General features: G+C 30.7%; 1 protein-coding gene across 11 annotated transcripts in view; it reads right to left on the bottom strand.

Moving 5' to 3' along the window:
• The window catches only part of LOC108755588 (potassium voltage-gated channel subfamily H member 6), a 221,080-nt gene that overhangs the window by 185,498 nt on the left and 18,523 nt on the right, over positions 1–17,059 (bottom strand). For all 11 annotated transcript variants that reach the window (XM_018498695.1, XM_018498694.1, XM_018498696.1 and 8 more), the window contains exon 2: positions 1,668–1,898. In XM_018498695.1, coding sequence (XP_018354197.1) covers positions 1,668–1,898 — 231 coding nt within the window. The remainder of the gene's footprint in view (positions 1–1,667; positions 1,899–17,059) is intronic.

The following is a 17,059-nucleotide window of genomic DNA, read 5'->3' as shown; positions in this document are numbered from 1 at the left end:
ACACACACACACACACACACACACACACACACACACATATATATATATATACGTATGTACATAAACAGCTTATATCTGGATTTTTCGCACTTTGACAATATGTTTTATGAGCTGAAATAAGAAAAAAATGTAAACATAGTTTTTAAATGCTTTATTAAAAGTTATAATGAAAATTATGAAATGTGTAAAAAACAATTTTATCTAGGTTTACATTTCAAATTGTTATCCGTACATGTCCATACAAGTTTGACCCCGATGTAATTTTGAATTTAACATTTTTTTGCAAGGATAGAGAACATTTTTTTTATAGAAAGATATTCTTTCTATTCTAGCAAAAAAAAATTATAAATTCAAAATTATATCGATATCAAACTTGTATTGACATAGATGAATGACAATTTAAAATGCAAACTTGGACAGAATGATTTTTTACACATTTTATATTTTTGATATAACTTTTTAATAAAGCATTTAAATATTTGTGTTTATAAATAGCATATTTTTGAAATAATAATACGAACAAAATAAGGCGAATAAAAGTGTGTTTTTTTCTTATTTCAACTCATAAAACATATAGTCAAAATTTGTATGGAAAATCAAGGAACATATATATAGGTACTGTGTATAGGTTATTATGTTAATAATAATTTGTTTAATTTATCCTTTATCACACAATATATAACAAAACTTTACGTAGGTATACGATATACATTACTGCTCAAAAGGTTGGAGCATCTATAAATTTTGGAAAGAATTTAATAAACTTTATTCACTGACGTTGTAAATATATAAAAATATATGAAAGTAAATATATAAAATAGTGTAGGTACAAAAAAATGAAAATTGATATTTTTAGTAAAATAATAGTATCTGTAAAGAGTCATGCTTTTAAAAACTATAGAATATCCTAAACTTTCCCTCTAAATCTAAATTAGTGGATAATCACTGATATCAATCCTAAAGCTCAGTTTATACAGTGCGAGTTACTTGCTAGTAAATCAGTAGTTGGTTTGAACTGGATGGTCAGCTACTCAACCTTAAATAGTACTAGTCCTTATTGTTATAAAATGTGAGCTACTAGCTTGCTAATACGCCAATAGTACTGGTACAAATTGCATGTCTCAGCTAGAGTAGTTCAGGATTCTTCGAAAAAGATCAGATCTGTTTGATTGCATTTGCGCTACTTTTTTGTTTTTAATTGTTTTATTTGGGCAACTTTTTTTGTTTTTAATTGTTTAATCGCGCTTTTGCTGTTCAAATGTTCAAGATTTTAGATTATACGGAAAGAACGATTTCTCTCTCTCTCTCTCTCTCTCTCTCTCTCTTTCTCTTTCTTTGAAATATCTAAAAAATTTAGCTAAATACACATCCAAAAATAATTTTGTTTAATCATCAAAATAATTACGTAGAAATTTCACGCATGATGAAAAATATTGCAAAAAATTTCAACATTCCAGCAATCAGATTGAGCGTTCTACATAATTATTTTTTGATGATCTAATAAAATTATTTTCAGATTTGTATGTAATTAAATTGTTAGATACTTCAGTAAAACCGTCCTTTTCGTGTATCATTGTGATACCGTCGTATATTTGGCATACGTCGTAAACTGTCATTGTATTAAAAAACCTCTAATTATTGGCGAAAAATCAACAAATAATACTCACCGTCCTTTCTGTAGTAAAGAATCTCGAAGTGCTTTTCGACGCCAGCAGCAAGGGCGTCTCGTAGAGCTGCAACCGCGTGCGGTGATGTCATTGGTCCATGGAGGAAGTCGCAGACTGCTGGTCGCTGCATCACCTCGGCCCTTGAGAAGCCCGTCAGCCGACAGAATCCGTCCGAGCAATAGATAATATGGCATAGTCCTTGCTGCGCGTTCGCTACTAAAAAGCTTCGATCTGCAACAAATGCCAGATATATCTTGAAACGACTAATTTCTTTGCGAAATATATACGCTTTATCATTCTCGACAAATAATGAGGAGCTCTTCAATTTAACCTCAATTTGAGAGCAAATTTTGAGCGAAAATGAAATATTTTATTTCTAATAAGGTAATTCGAGGGAAGATGCCATAAGGGGAAAGACGCTTTGTTTATAATTTTTTTATAGAACGTGCGTTGGCCATACTGACTGTGCAAAAGCGTGTGGTAAACAGTTGCGCAGTTATCGGCAGAGATGAACATGTTCATGACAAAGTCGATTGGTAAAGATTATACGAAATACGAAAAGGTAGGTCATGAAACATGCTCTTTGTAATATTTGGCTATTAGCTAAAGTCTGTATTTCAATGCTTACTGTAAAACCGAGCAAATGATATTACGGTTTTAATCGGTTTTAATTTGTTCCGCGAAGGTCGTGCGGATTAGATTATAATTTGTAATATTCTTATATGCGTAAAAGTTGCAATTGAATATTCCTCTTACACTTGAGGATAAGATGATAGTAAATACAAAACATAATTTTTCGTGCTTGAAACCGTCATTAAAACGATTTTATGAATTTTGCATGTTTTGTATAATTCAAAATATTTTAAGTTAATGAAATGCTGTTTAAATGAATAAAAGTATATCCAACTTACTTCCTAGATTACACTCTTTCATATTTCCTCAATTTATCATACCTTTATGTGTTCTTATAACTTAAACCCTTGATTATGAACTATAAATAAGTAAAATATGCAAATTTATATCGCATCACATTATTTAATTGTTTGTGACATCTTTTCGCATAAAAGGTGGCATCTTACCCGTATATATGTATAGGGGGAAGATACTATTTTTACAAGGTATGACATATCAATTTTTTTGTAATAATACATCAAAAATTATTAATTTATTAATTATTTTATTAATTTATTGATTTGTATGAATAAAGAAAGGTTGCTAAAAAATAATACTTTTCGTTCGTTAATTCCATAACATTAAGAAGTTATTCAAGAATAAATGTTTAAGTGTGGCATTTTCACCCCAATGACCTTAATAGCGATGGTCACGCGGCAGCTTCGTTAAGTCTACTGACTTCAATAGCTCATTAAGATAGGTAGCGATAGTATATTTCCGGGGTATCTAAATTTAACATTCGCCGTAAGCCTATACAAGATGGACGCTTCTCTTGTTAACAATAATCCGGGAGCGCCCTGGCATTTATATTTATCGCTCGTGCTCGCTGCAAATTAACGCAAATGGCCTATTCTGCCTGTACATACGTAGCTGCTAGCAGTATTCTGTGACTGTTATGAGAAACGGATAGTTTTACTGGAGTATCTAAAAATTTTAGATACTCCAGTAAAACTATCCGTCTCTTAGAGATAGATACCAATCTAAAAATAATTTTGATAGATCATCTAAATAATTGTTTACACTTGTTAGGTACAGAGCAGGCGAAGTAAATTTTTTCTTTGTATGAAGTTTTGATTGGAGGAGGGAGACGGATGACATTAATATTTTAGACTGTTCTTTTCACACACACACGTACGCACGCACGTATGCATGCACGCATATCTATCTGAGGCTTTATTCACAATTAAACAAAAAATATAATATATTTTTATAATATAAAAATTGAATGTAAATTTCTGACGAGGTATGTATGAAATTCTATAGCTTAGAAATTTGTATGTATGGTGCTCCAGACCAACACTCTACTGAAATCCTGGATAGGTATTAAGAAAACAATGATAAATCAATCTCTTGAGTTAAAAATAGCATTTTATCAAGGTTGGATAATGCTAACAATAAGTTAAAAGTTAAAAGTTAAGTTAAAAAGTTATAAAGTTAATTAATTTTAACTTTATTTAATTACATTTTAAATTCTTAATTTTTTAACATTATATAATTATATTTATTTTATCGGTAACTATTAACTTTTAATTTGATTTTTTAAAAGTTAACATCAGGGTTGGGTAATTGGCGTTATATGGATCCTATATTCGGATTACATCCTTATACATTCGTGTTTGTCGGAAATGTATTTTTTTAATTTTAAATAATTTCAAATATTTCGTTTAAACAAAGAATAAAGAGATTTGAAAGCGATCCGTCGTCGTGATCTAAACTTGCGATTTTTTTTTAAAATACGCAGAAGTACAATTTACTCATTTACAGGTATTACTTTTTAGTTTTTTAATTTAGTTAAAAAAAAGTCAATTTGAAATTATGAAATAAAATAAATTTATTTTAACTGTTCAATTACTTTTTTTTCCATTAACCTAATTTTTAGTTCAATTGTCACTATGGATTAACTTTCATCTTAACTAATTGTAAGTTAAATTTTTAAAACTGTTTACTTTAATTTAACTTAAGTTAAAAAAAATATTAACTTATCCAACTCTGAATTTTATTATTTTTAACTATCAAGTGTGCCAAAATGTAAAGTAATCCATTTCTACAATAGTTGAATTTCGTAGTATACAATTCAAAGTATACAATGTCAACATTTACACTTACAATATTGTTAGTAAATAATAAACCAAATTGGTTAAATTTATTACATTTCTTGAGTTAAATTCTTCCATTGTTTAAATTAACGACATATTAAGCAGTAGCGATTTATAGAAATAATTAAAAATTGTTCGAATTGAGTAGGATAAAGGCGCAAGAGTACGCACTTTCTTTTCATGCTGCATAACATGTACAAAAATCCAATTTTAAGCAGTAAAATGCTGCTTAAGCTGTTTTTTACAGTTTGAACTAAAAGTATGTCAAGTATAAATTTGATACAAGCACTCATTTTTTACAGGAAATTAATTTTACTAAAAAGGTAAAAATGTATATTCTTATTTCTTGGCAAGTGTGGCTTATTTCTTCTCAAGAGTACGTATTTATGAAAAAAATGTCGCTTATTGTAAAAACAATATTGATGGAGGTAAAAAAACATTTATTTTTAATGGAATATAAATCTTTATATATACTTGAAGTATTTTTATGTACAGAATATTTTTTAAATAAGTAAATTTTCGACTAATGAGTTGATCCTCCCAATCGATATGGGCTTAAAGCCAGTAGCTTTAGGCACTAGATCCAATTTTCACCGGATTTAGAATTCAAGTACAAATCGTTACAAAATATGTAAGCTGTAAAGTCGTTATCATCGGCATTGTTTCCTCTGGGCTGAATCAAGTTTGTAAGTGCGTACTCTTTTATAGGCCATCACATAATTTTTTACTAATATAATTATATAAAAACTATTACATTGCAAATATTATGTAAATATATCACTAAATACGAAGCAGAGACATGCACATCATATAAATGATACAGATTCACAAAGCAATAATTTAACGTAAAAACTGATAAATTTATTCGTGAGAAATGCAATAAGAAAATCACAAAAATTAGTATATCTCCTTTATCGCTGCAACGATCACAATCTTTTATACATATTAACTAACCAAAAAGGCACATTCTGTGTGAGTTAGGTATATATCTGCTGCGATTTAATAATTACGCCATAAAGCTTAATGCGTACTCTTAAACGATCCATACTCTTAACATAAACGGATTTTCTCTATGATTTTACATCATAAATTTAACAGTCCAGAACTCTCAAGCATGATGAGCAGTGTTGTAAAAGTGTTGATTGGTGATGGTCCGATAAAATTATTTTTAGATCACTATCTAGCTAAGTTTTTAGATATGTTAGTTGTTCTTTGTGTGTTTTTAGCAAATCCGTTCTATCCAACATAAATAAGATTTATCCTGCGAAAAATGTATGCGTCATTTCTCGCCGCCAGTAACACGCAAACATAATATAAATCCAGCGACTGATAAATTCTGGTCATACTTGTCGAAAAAAATTTCACGATCGACGGAGATCAATCGTCATGGCAACGGACGATATGATTGACGAAATCGCCAGATCCGCTCAAAGAGTCCGCGCGACGACCTTCGTCCTAAATCCGGCGACAGTCCGAAAGTGCACACCATAAAATATTCTTGTACCGCGGCCATTAAGGCCGTCTACCAACTGCGAGTTGTCGGTTTCGTTCGAGACTGCACGGATCGCCGTTGTCTATTACGTTCTTCATCGAAAGAGAAAATTATTCGACGCTGAATGCTAAACCGAGGGTGACCGACGCATCTTTTAATCCTCCCCCGAAGAGCGGAATAATCGATTTTATTTCCCGTTGACAAACCGAAATGCAGCGTCTTAACTGGCGACGCGACATTGCAACCGCAACGCCAACGCCGACGTCGACATTCGCAGTCATTCGGAGAATTTATATCGAATGCATGTGACTCATTTATGCAGTTATGCGGAGCTTTGCAAACGACATTCTATGTAGAAACGCTTTGGGACATTCGCTAGCTTTCTATTGGCCAACTATGCGAGAAATCGCGCAGATTACGGACAGATAAAGTTAGGAATAAAAGAAGATTGCGATCTTAAAATATAAATCTATTCTAAATTTCTTTCTTGCATGTTACAAAGATATGTATATTATGCTACTTCAAAATGTGTTACATAACTAAAAAAATTAAATTTTTCAGAAAAAAAGGAAAAATCATTTTTCAACTTAACAGAAAATTATTGCTAAATCAAATAACATCGGCAAAATATTCTTAGAAACACGATCAAATGTCATTTTTGTCAATTCCATTTCATTACAAAATTTTTCATGCATAAATATATACAAATATGTATAAACATACATAAACACGCATAAATATTCATAAACATGTATAATTATACATGAAATATGTCCATACATGTTTATACATCTTTCTTTCTTTTGTAAAATTACTGTTTAGTGTAATAGAAATAATAATATTGTAGTAATATGAAAACATAAAAAATAATTAGAAAGATAATTTTCGCATTGTTTGTTTTAGAAAAATATTTGGAAAAATGTAAAAAAATTGCTCATACATTATTATGCATAATGTTATGTAGTAATTTTTTTACATTTCTTCAAAAACTTGACTTTTTTCTAAAACAAATAGTGCAAAAAATTACCTTTTTAATTATTTTTAATATTTTCACATTAGTATTATTATTTCTATTACACTAAAAAGTAATTTTACAAAAAAAAAGGATGTATGAACATTATGAACATGTATGGACATATTTCACAATTATACATGTTTATGAATATTTATGCGTGTTTATACATATTCATGCATGAAAAATTTTTTACCGGGTAAAACCTAAAAAAAGCTATCCTTTTTTTTAGTCGCAACGATTTTGATATTCTATAAAACTATAACAAATCCAGAATAATTTATCAAGATGGCATAATTCGAGATATCAACAGTTCATATTTATCTTGATCAGCTAAAATGGTTAAATTCAAAATAAAATAATTTCTTCATCAAACTACGATCACCAAAACCGTTTTGCCTCTAAATATTCTCTATAGAGAATTCTCCTTTTTTATTTACAAAAACGACATAACCCAAAATGTCATTCTTGTAAAAAATATTATCATTTTTTTTTAAATATTAAAGGTTGGTTGTTCCATCTTCAGATAAATTATGTGATAATAATTTACCTACTAAGTCTAGATAAACAAAAGAGTAAAAGAATAGAGCATGGGAGAGTAAAAAAAGTAAGATAGAAATTTATCGAAAGATGGAACAACCAGATTAAAAACAATGAAAGTGCTATTTGATGGAACTGTGAATTTAAGTTAGTTTACTTTTGGTGATTGATAAAGTAATCTTTATACCTAACTCATTCATAATAATAATTGGAAAATCACATTTTTTAATTGTATTATATTATTCCCTCTGAGATAAGAGAATAATATATTTTTCAGGATTATATTGATGTGTCGATTTAATTTATAATATTACATACTTTAGCTTTAGTTTAAGACTATGTTTTAAGATTGACAAATACTTAATCGGTACGCAGTTTGTTTGAATTGGAAATTGTAAACCTAAATTGTAAAAAATATTATTATAAAATATTATTATGCACCAAAATTCGCTTTGATTCAAATATGACCTCCTTTACTTATTTGTTACATATATTTTTTTCTTATTTTAATCTTTCTTCTAAAGCTAGCTAACGATGAATAGAAATTCTTATAAAAGATCTTAATTGAAAGGGGGGGAGAGAGAGAGAGAGAGAGAGAGAGAGAGAGAGAGAAGAGAGATGAGAAAATAGAAAGATTAATTAAAACGAGACGACTACGAATGGTAACATCCTAGATAGGCGCTCTCAAACTAGTGGAGCTACAACCGCGAGAAATAATGACTCACAAGTACCCAAGCCCGATGCAAAATTCTTTCAGTGAATTCTATTTTTAAACAAGACAAATATATTTTTGTTTCAAGCGAAAATTTCTTGCGATACTCCGCAGAATCACTGCAGTACTGCCAATATTACAGGCGCATCTTTCTCGAGAATTAATTTACGGGCATCGTTTTCCCGGATTGACGCAACCGCGTTTACGGATATTCCAAAATATCTCGGCAAACTTAGGGCGCGATATCGAGATATTAATACACGCGATCATTTTCAAGTGCATCTCAAGTCCTGGGCATTACGGCGCACCAGAATCCGGCAGAAATGTCAGTCGCGCCGAGCGCCGAACTGCTTTGCATGCCTCAGGCGCCGCCGCGTCGACCGGTGTGCCCTCGTATTCTACCGCGTTACGTACCTGAGCATTCTGCAAAGGACAATTGGGTTTAATGAAGTTGAAATTGAAAATGCAATAGCACGCGCACATGATGTGCGCGGCATAAGGTTAATCAACATCGCTTATGTCTGGGAACAATCGTCACTTAACTCGTTGCGTGACTTACTTCGCCTCGTGTGTGTTGCGGTTACGAGAATTAGCTAAAAAATCGAATATATTCATATTGTTATACGAATTTTCTTTGTTTCAACAATATCAAGACATAGGGAGAAATATACAGCATGTTAACGTCAAGCAATTAATTACCGCGAAAACAATTAAATTTTTAATCTCAATGAGCTACTGTCACGGCATTAGAACATATTATAATAACATTTTTCCATTAGCCAGAAGGGCAGGATACACCGCGAGAGGAAATAGTATTTAATAAAATACGTTCATAATAATGAAATAACTCTAGAGAGGAGAGAATCGCATGTGTAACATAGGATTATGACCATCACATATGAATCTTTCATTTATATTTTTCATCTCACAATTTCCATCACGTGGAAAGGCAAACTTAATAGAATATCTTGACGTATTATATTATATAATAATTAAGTAGAAATATGATACTCTTTCGAACGGCAGACGCAATTCATCGATTGCAAGGCTGCAGTTTTCGCTACGTTGCTTGCGATTAAAAATACTCGGACAGATTAATTATTACGCTCTCGCATTCCTCTTTCATAAACGTTCTTCGTTCATCATTTTTTCGAGAGAAATAATCGCGGTGTAGTATACGATAAAACTAATTAATATTACGAAGCGCGTTTGGTATATGATCATTTTGAATATTGCGTGACTAGACTCTCTTTGTTAGCCGAGATGCTTGAGATACGACACGGTATTACGTTACATCAAAATGCTAGTCAATATGTAGTTTTGATTTCATGCTACTCAAGAAACTTCTCGAATCATATGTTATTACCTCTGAACTATAATATAAGGTCTGTTTAGACAAAATGATTTTTTTAACATCATTATGATATCATCTATGTCTTGTGTTACACTCAGAGAAAAAGATAGTGGTGACACCATTATGAAAGTTTAATAGATAAAATTCTATGTTGCGCATGCGATTCTCTCTAGTGTTATTTCATTGTCATGAACGTATTTTATTAAATACTATTTCCTCTCGTAGTGTACCATGCCCTTCCGAATGATGGAAAATGTTATTGTGATATGTTTATGTAGTTCAATAAACTATTTTATAATTGTTGCATCTATAAAATAGTTTATTCAACTATACATGTATTATACATTAATTCTACATATCAAACTTGTATAGTTGCCGTTATCTTTACAGTTGCTGCTGTTATACAATTTCTCTTACAAGTAAATCTACCGAAGTGTTATTTTCCGATTTCTTTCAAATTTGGCATAAATGTAGAACTGTAAAAAATATTTTACCCATGTTTTTCCATTTTGACTTATAAGCAGTTTTAAGAGCAGTTAGCTACCATTTCAGTTTTTACCATCTTATTGACTATAAACGGAATAATAAATATTTAACAAACAGTTGAATAGATATGCAGGGAGTTTTTGAATTAAAATTCTTAATTACGAATATAAAATCAGATTTGCAAAATTATTTGTTTGTAGATAAAAAGATATTTAAACGAATTAATAAGAGACTGAAAATTGAAAGGATAATAACTGTTCTTAAAATCGCTTATGGGTCAAAATAGTAAGATATAAAATTGTTTTTATAGTTCTATATTTACGTCAAATTTGAAAAAAAAAAACAGAGAGTTACATTTGGATAGGTTTATTTGTTAGTGTCCTAAACTTTACGTAAACATGACCAACACCGACACGGTAATATACTTTTATACAAACAAGTTTATAACAGTATAATACTATTTCTTATTTCCTCGCGATAAGCTTCAAACGAGGGCGCCAGGTGCGGGTTGAATGGTCCTGCTAAATGATTTAGATCAAGAATTTACAGCTACCGAGAGAAACATTGCTCAGAAACTTCATGCAGCATGAGTAGCATTTTAATCTTAATTAAATACTGTTCTATGTGCTTCATCCGCAATCTACGGAGAAGTATTGTTCGCTGTCATGCAAGCGAGATTAATCACTCGTATTTTTTTTATCTACCTAATGTAATGAAACTGCAGAGGCGATAAGTAGATGCAATTTCATCAAAGAAATATTTGAACTTTTAAGTTCTAAGACATTATCTTGTTGTACTACTGGTTTTCATTTTTCTTGTGATGAAAACAAATAAAAATAATTTCTGTCGTATAATCCCTATCGTTATACTGCTATTACGATATTTTCTTTTTTCGGCTTTTTATATAATTTATATTCGCGAATTATGTTAGCAAAAAAATATTAGGAAACAATATATATGATTAAGCTTAACAAGACATTTAAAAAAAAATTTAGATACAATCCAATTTTATTTAATTTACGATCCCTTATTATCGTTTGCATTATCATTTGTGCATGTATATTTCGACACGTATCGAGCACACAGCTACTTTACGCGTGGATGTAATTAAAATTGCACTTTGCGGGAATAAATTACGTTCTCGCTATTACAAATATAATCAAAACGTCGCATTATCATTAATTTGATAATGCGAAGTGTATTCTAACATTCTAGTGTATTCTTTTATACAGTTTTTCCAAGCAACTGCAATTTTATCCTCGACTAAAATATCAGTATCTTTCTTTCGATCTTTACCGGGAGTTTTTCGCCCGGGATAAAGGGATCGTGAAGAAAATCCACGGTGTAAAGTGAAACTTTCACGATAACTTCGTGAATGTTTTTGAAAATCGCTTTAAATTAAATTAATTAGACTCAATTTCAAAGGGAAATTCGAGACCGAAAAGCAACGATATACGTGAAAGTAGTAATCTAAACGGAGACCACCTAGGCATAAGACATCTTTTTACGTGATGCATCGTGGCAAGTTTATCGGCCGTACACTAGAAATAGAATTCGCCGACTTCGCATCGACGACAGGGCTGTTGTGGCCCTTTGCCAAGGATGTCATTTAGCTATAAGAGCTGCTTCATAGACCGCACTCCTTCGATTGATTGTTCGTGTTCTCGTCTCTTTCAACCGCTTTAATCGTGAACGACTTGCTGTCTCGAGCTTTACTTTATGTTCTCCATCTTAAATTTTTAATCACGGCCGGTTTCTTGATTAATTAAAAAAATCGATTTATATATACATATATATATCGCAATATCAATAATCTGTGACGTATTACCGATTAACGACTAAAGATTCTATTAACAAGTAAGAGTTACTAATATACATAATAAATAACTTTTTACGCAAACAAGCTCGAATTCCATCAATAATATTAACAATATTTTTCTGATCAATTTAAATTTTTTAAAGCTAAGATTACGAAAATAAATATTTCTAAAATCGTAAAATCGAATAAAATCAGGTAGCAAATGATCTACAATCGTTTGCCACTTATTTTTTTACACGACGCTATCATTTTGTGTGTGTGTGTGTGTGTGTGTGTGTGTGTGTGTGTGCGCGCGTGCGTGTGTGTGTGCGTGTGTGTGTGCGTGTGTGTACTCATCATTGCGTTTGTGTCAAATTGTTCCGTTCAACGGGGGACATCGACGAAGAATGCAGCTCGCATTCGGTGCCAAGAACGCATTTGCGTTATATACTCGCGACACAGAAGAAAATAGAAGTTCTACGAAAGAAGGACAACTTTAAGATCTGCGAGATGTAACTCAGCCATTGGAATATTTTGGGCGTCTACGTCATTAGAAAACATAAAATTATCATGGAACCTAACGAAGGGAATAGGTGTTCAGCGCGCGTGTTGAGCACGTTTCTGTCCAAAATTGTGACGTTTCGTTATTAACAACAGTGGTTCGTCAATTGCATATTTTAACGCGAAAATTGGTGCTTTAAATTGGCGTCAATATTTCGATGAGATATGCATAAAATTGATTCAAGATTCGTGTCAAACGCAATTTCGTTTTATGTGCAAACCATTTATTATATTTATGATCCCTTGGATCATAAATCAAGATATAACGATAATTCGATATTAAATTGTCGATTTCTGTCCAAGGAAAACAAGTCCAGAGATCGTTTGATAAAAACGCTGATGTGTCTCCTGCGAAAAACGATCATTTTTATTAGTGATCATTGATGCGCAATCTAAAGTCTGAACTTATATGAAGGTCGGACAAGTTGAAGAAAATCATAGCGAGAAATAATAAACCTGATTGTCTGGTCTTGAATATTACACATAAATTCGAAGTCGCAAACAAATTGAGAAGAGTGCAATAATTGTCAAGACAATTCGATGACATTAAGACCGCTCGTGAAGACAAATCGCAGTGTTTCTACGATAAAAGCAGCAACGTATGCAAGCTGATTTATGAATAAAATCGGAAATCTTTGCGCGTATTTCCGGAATGTACGAATGAAATATGGATCATGTTCTCAAAATTTCTTTGTAAACAGAAATTTTATATATTCGGCATTTCGTTCACATAAGTACGTATAAAATTATATAGATATCAATGACGAAAAATAATTTATTAAATTATAATATGTTAGAATATATGACATCTCAAATGAAGATTTTTCAAGATAAAATGTAATCTAGTAATAATAATAATTAATTATACCTACGGGGAAGTGAGAGTAAATAACTGCGCGGTAATCAGTATGCGATAATTAAGATATAAAGTATATTTAAAATTTACTATACTTATTTTGTGTAAGGCAATATTGTATTTTTCATTTAATCATATCGCATAGTTATTTACTCTCAATTGTCCGTAATTATACCTATAATGCATTGTTTGTGAATTCTAAAAATCATTACTTAATAGATTTTACAGTTGTAGTAATAATAATTTTATTCTATGTAATAATAAAAAATTATTTTAGTTCACATTAAATAATTCACATAAAAGTTTTAATTTATAATTTTTAATTTGCGGAAGGAAACTAAAATGCAACATAAAAAAATTAGATTTCTAATGGATTCTTCAAAGACTGAAATAACTGACATTATATGAGCTGAATCTAAATATAATAATTTATTTAATTATGACAATAATTAAGATGATTATCTTAACGATTTTCATGATATATCTTTAATTCATGATAATTTTTCAAAATAAAGTACGTATTATCCTTATACGACACAATAATAAAAAATATCCTAATTGAGAGAAATATACGATTTTTGACATTTGCAAAGAAAACTGAAATGCAATTATCACTCTGCTGCTGAACACTGCAGGCACATTCGTCCTGTACTAACGCAATCTTCAAAGCTGTTGGATCCCGCTGGCAAAAGGAAACATACCGAAATTAATGATCTCTTCCAAGCCTTTCGTACGATCGAGTAAAATAAACAGCTGATCCATCTGGTGGCAGCAAGACGGTGCATAAAAGAAATAAAAATGATAAAATATCAGCACATGTCTAACGATCTATTTGCCGCGCCGTCTGCAAGATATATTTTTGTTCAACTCCTTGCATGTGACATTTGAGGACATGACAAAAATCCACGGACAAAATCTCGAATCAAGTGCCAAATTAAACAACACTAGATAATCATGCCATTATAGGATGGTAATAATAGTACGGATTATTATTATTGTCCTACAACGGATTAGTAAAGAGCACATATTGCAAAAAATTGAATCAAATATCGTCATAATAAAATTATGACAATTACAATGTTAATTTTGGGATCCACTATTAAAGATGTATGTATGTATTTATGTAAAGTTATAATTTACAAATAAAATTGCTTTTCTTTAATAATTAAACAATTCGCAAAAGTTAGAAATAAAGTTAAGTTTGTACAATATTTACGTAATAATTCGTCAACAAGTATACAATTTTTTAAAGCTGTATTATCAATATGTACGAATATGCACAAAAATGCTAATCTCTCTCTCTCTCTCTCTCTCTCTCTCTCTCTCTCTCTCTCTCTCTCTCTCTTTCTGTGTGTGCGTGCGTGTGTGTGCGTGAGTGTGTGTGTGTGTGTGTGTAATATTTTATATTTATAATATATTGCAAAAATTTATTCCGTTTTTACATAAAAATTATAAAATACATTGTTATTATTATTTTTCATCCAATATAAAGATATATTTACATTCTCTCTCTCTATAAAGATATACTTACATTATCATTTAGAGATAAAAGTACTAATTTTTGTAAAAACGTATAATTTTATACATTTACTATAAATTATATAATTTTTACACATATTATTAACGTAATTTTATATAGTCCTTTTCCAGTGTACATTGCGATGCGACATAAGCGAACATTTTGCGTCCTACATATATTAGAAAAACATTTTTCTAACACTTAACAAATCTGAAAGTTGTCATTTTCCTTATTTAAGTTTATTTTCCATGCAGAAGTATCCTTTACTATGCTCTGAATTTTTTTTCAAACTCAGAGCAACTTGATGTGCCGACGTATATTTGAAGACTAGGAAATTGACGTGTTTGACTGAACTTTGTTCTTCGAAACACGTGTGCTATCCCACGAATCCGCGTGGACTTGTTTGCTAGAATATAAAATTTGCTCGCAAAAATATGCGAATTATTCGGACAGCGACGAGTTTGACGATTTATCTGTTGTTCAAAGTCCATCGCCAAGAGACGATGATTGGAACGCATGATTGTCATGTGAATGGAACAATCCTATGAGTACTTAACTAAAATTAAAAATAGCTCCACACGATGACATAATATTTTTGCAATTTATGACCCGTACGATATCTTATTTTTCTCGCTAGAAGATACTCTCGATATAAAAATGCGATGTTTGGCGCCGCGATGACGCCAACTTGCGATCTGCGTATGTTCGACGATCATTGGCTGTTTCTATCGTTGAACTACGAGTATTTTTTGCCAACCTCCATTTTGAAATTTTGGATTGAAATCGTGACTCGGTACTTCCGGTTTACATATTTATTAATACCGATATTTATTAACGAGTTAGATTGTGGACAACAAATTAATGAACATATGTAAATTTTTAAACATGAATTACTAAATGAGGAAAGTATATGTGTAATGTAAGATTTCTGATTAAGCGATTGCTGGACACTTGTTAGAATATATAGCCATAAATATAAAACATTCTCAATTTATTGCAGTTTCTTATAAAGGAGATAATAAAAACTAAAAAAGAATTAACAAAATATTAAAATTATTATAAAAATAAATATTATATATATATATTCTTTAATAAAATTATTTTTTGAATTTCTTTTTTGTTAGATTGAGGAACATTTAATCAATTTAAGAGGGTAGTGACATATTTTATAGACAAAACTTATATAATTTATCTTATTAATCCCCACATATCGATAATTTGCTATATAAATAACGAGTCAACTAAAAAACAAAGTTCCCAAGGAAATTAGTTCCAATACTTTAAATTATTAAAATATTATAATATTAATTTTAAATGCAATAATTAATTTTAATGTAATAATTAATTTTACAGAAAAATTGGTATGTCCTTTTAAAATTCCTATGTGCTTTCTTGCCATTTTATGTTGCTATTTTTTTCTGTAAGCAATTAAAAAAATGACAATTGTTTAGTTATGTAGTCAATGAGTGTCACACACGTAAGTGATATAACAATATAATCACAGATAATGGTCGTTGCAAACCATCATCTGCAGAAAAAAGAATCTGGCAGATGCTTAAAGACTGTAGAGAATTTTAAATATCCTTCCTGGCGGATGTCCAAAGTTTTGTGAACACGAATTTACACACGCACATGTGAGCGTGTGCGCGTGCATCGTGTACATAGGTCGTATCACATGAGCGACGAATGTGAGTTGAGGACAAATCCACCGACGATTCATCGTGATTTTCGCCAACTTGCCAAAGCATTGTCATCGATAAGAACCTATCCTTTCGTATATGTAGTAATGTAATCACTACTTTTTTATACGTGGCGATTTTTGAGAGACATAATGCAAAAGTGGGTCAACCCGAGATTGTCGAGGTCTCGTAATTTCTAATCGACCCTGATCCACTCATTTCGATGAATCAACCCGCTGTCTTTTGGCACAATAGTGGTATATTAAAAAAAAGTGTTTGGTATAATATTTGTGATTATAGGTAATTGGGTAGTAAAATAATTATGGTTGGGAATTCGCTTTTAATATACACTGTTATAAATTCATAATGTCAAATTATACCCAATTTGAGCTTTTTTCATTTCTCTAGGTTACCATTGCTTCTACTTAATATGTCGGTAATTTAACTAAAACAATAGACTTAAATACTTTAATACTCAAGAGAATGTTAAAATTTAACTCAAATTTAGTTTATTATTTACTAAGTGCATATATAGATGTTAATATAGATGTTATTTACTTTGAAACTAATTACAGAAATATTAATTTACATCTTGACATATATATATATATATAT

The sequence above is a fragment of the Trachymyrmex septentrionalis genome, unplaced genomic scaffold (assembly GCF_001594115.1).
Source record: "Trachymyrmex septentrionalis isolate Tsep2-gDNA-1 unplaced genomic scaffold, Tsep1.0 scaffold89, whole genome shotgun sequence".
NCBI lineage: Eukaryota > Metazoa > Arthropoda > Insecta > Hymenoptera > Formicidae > Trachymyrmex > Trachymyrmex septentrionalis.
The sequence above is the reverse complement of the archived record's forward strand: the minus strand, read 5'-3'. Positions and strand labels throughout refer to the sequence as shown.